The sequence below is a fragment of the Mastomys coucha genome, unplaced genomic scaffold (assembly GCF_008632895.1).
Source record: "Mastomys coucha isolate ucsf_1 unplaced genomic scaffold, UCSF_Mcou_1 pScaffold14, whole genome shotgun sequence".
Lineage (NCBI taxonomy): Eukaryota > Metazoa > Chordata > Mammalia > Rodentia > Muridae > Mastomys > Mastomys coucha.
In genome coordinates this window covers 89,482,880-89,484,798 of record NW_022196896.1, presented here as the reverse complement: position 1 = coordinate 89,484,798, position 1,919 = coordinate 89,482,880, and the positions used below count along the sequence as shown (strand labels likewise).

Sequence of the window (1,919 nt, the reverse complement as noted above, 5' to 3'; positions counted from 1 at the left end):
ATCCTCTGAACCATCTTCTCAGCTCCATATGCTCTTTCTTTCATATTGATATATTAACCATCTTGTGCTGCAAACATCTAAATTTGAGAAAAATAAAAATCATCTTTTAAAGGTCATTAAGCACCGTGATTTACAGAAAGGATGGGAGCAGGCACATTTCAGCACTGCCCCATACAGTCCCCACAGTTTAGGTAACTCACAAGCCAAAAGCAAACACAAGTCCTCCTCCAGAGTCCAAAAAGCTACCAGAAAATTCCTGCGCTTGTAAGGTGGCATACCTTGCCTGTCTTTATCGCCACATTGACTGACAAGGAACTTGGCAGAGATTTAATGACAATTACTTGATGTACTGTAACTTCTTTTTAAGGACTCTTCCCCTGTGTGTTTGGTCCTCACAGATTTTCCTGTAGAACCATGTAAGACAGACAAGCCATTGGAAGCCCCAAAGCCTGCTTCTCAGAAACCTTGTTGAATTGATCACGCTGAATTTAGTCACTAAGATTTCTTGTGCAGAGCACAGGAGATAGCAATTCTAAGCTCACCCTGGAAACACTAAAAGGCAGTCATTCTGGTAGCTGCCATGGGTACACGGCACTGAAGACATTTTGCCTTTGCTTGCATTTAAAATTAAAAAAAACAAAAAACAAAAAACAAAAAACAAAAAAAAAAAACATAGTAAGTTTCATCAGGCGGTGTAGAGAAGTGGAAGTTTCCCCCAAACAAGCAAAAAGCCCTGCTTTCCGTTCCCAGCACCGCATTACAACAGCAATAATGTTTTGAAGAAAAGACCAGAAAGGTTATTCAATTATTCCTCAGAAAATCGAATTCCATGGCGGTTGGGAATGTAGCTCAGTGGTGGAAAAGTGATCCATGCTCTGAGTTGAATGCCCCAGAACCGGAGGAAAAGCCTAATCTGCTCTAGCATACTAACCTCAAAAATGGGACAGACGACAGTGTTAAGTATTTCCCGTTTTCTCTTCTATCAGAACACCAGCACTGAAATTCACGACGGTACGCATTCTCTCCCACTGGGTTTCCTTGCTGATAATGCGCTTAGACAACAATTACAGGCCCTGAATTATCTCCCTACGATGGACTTGGCGAATCAGCATTAAATAGACGTGTCATATTAGCTAATGGCTTATTCTGTCCTTCCCTTAGCACCTGCAGAATGGGGGTTCTGCCTTTACGAACCCATTTCCAGTATTAATAACTTTAAAAGTGCGTGTTGCTGTGCGGGGAGACCTGAGGGCCGTGCTTTGAAGAAGTCCGACTGCTACGAGGCTGCTGAGCACGCGGCGGGTGACTCCACGACTCCCGGCTCGGGCGTCGGGCTCGGCGGGCTAACGAAAGTCAGCTGGTTTGAACCCTGCGCGTGGCCGGCTTGGCTCGGGACACAGGCTCCAAGCCCGATCGGGTCTCCAGCGGGCTCGCTTCCTCCCCCGACCAAGCCACGAGCCCCACGGCGCCCGACACGGCCGCGGCCACCTCACTCTCGCCCAGAACTGGGGTTTCCCGCCGCCAAACCCACCGACTCTCCCCGAACCGAGCCGCTCTCGTGCCTTGAGGCTCAACCTCGTCTTCGCTCTCCCGATAGAAGAAAACACTCCTGCACTAAGAACGAATCCTGTCCACAATCTTTAAACACCAATCCGCCACGGCAGCGGAGGGTGAGGGGCTGGAGAGTGGCTTCGGTACTGAGGGCCAAGAGTTTAGTGGTCGTGTGTGCATACAGACCCCAGAATTTGGAGGCTGGCAAACAGGTGGAAAGTGGATGGGCGCTCCTTCCCACTACGTCTCAGCGAGCTGCTCCTCCAGCCTCCAGTTTCTAACTTCCATTCTCTGTAATAAACCTATAATCTTGGAAGTAAACTGTTTTCTGATTACTCCAAGCGATTTTAGTAAAGCATAGAACCTGA

The 1,919-nt window shown here is 47.9% G+C and overlaps 1 protein-coding gene across 1 annotated transcript; it reads left to right on the top strand.

The window, feature by feature from the left end:
* Positions 1-825: 825 nt before the first annotated feature.
* Positions 826-1,919, top strand: LOC116088504. Its single transcript, XM_031367721.1, has one exon. The coding sequence runs from the start codon at positions 1,137-1,139 to the stop codon at positions 1,830-1,832; it is 696 nt and encodes a 231-aa protein (XP_031223581.1). The 5' UTR covers positions 826-1,136; the 3' UTR covers positions 1,833-1,919.

What these genes read in the sequence shown, in the direction of transcription:
- LOC116088504 (XM_031367721.1), top strand. Translation starts at nt 1,137, where the DNA reads ATGGCTTATTCTGTCCTTCCCTTAGCACCTGCAGAATGGGGGTTCTGC.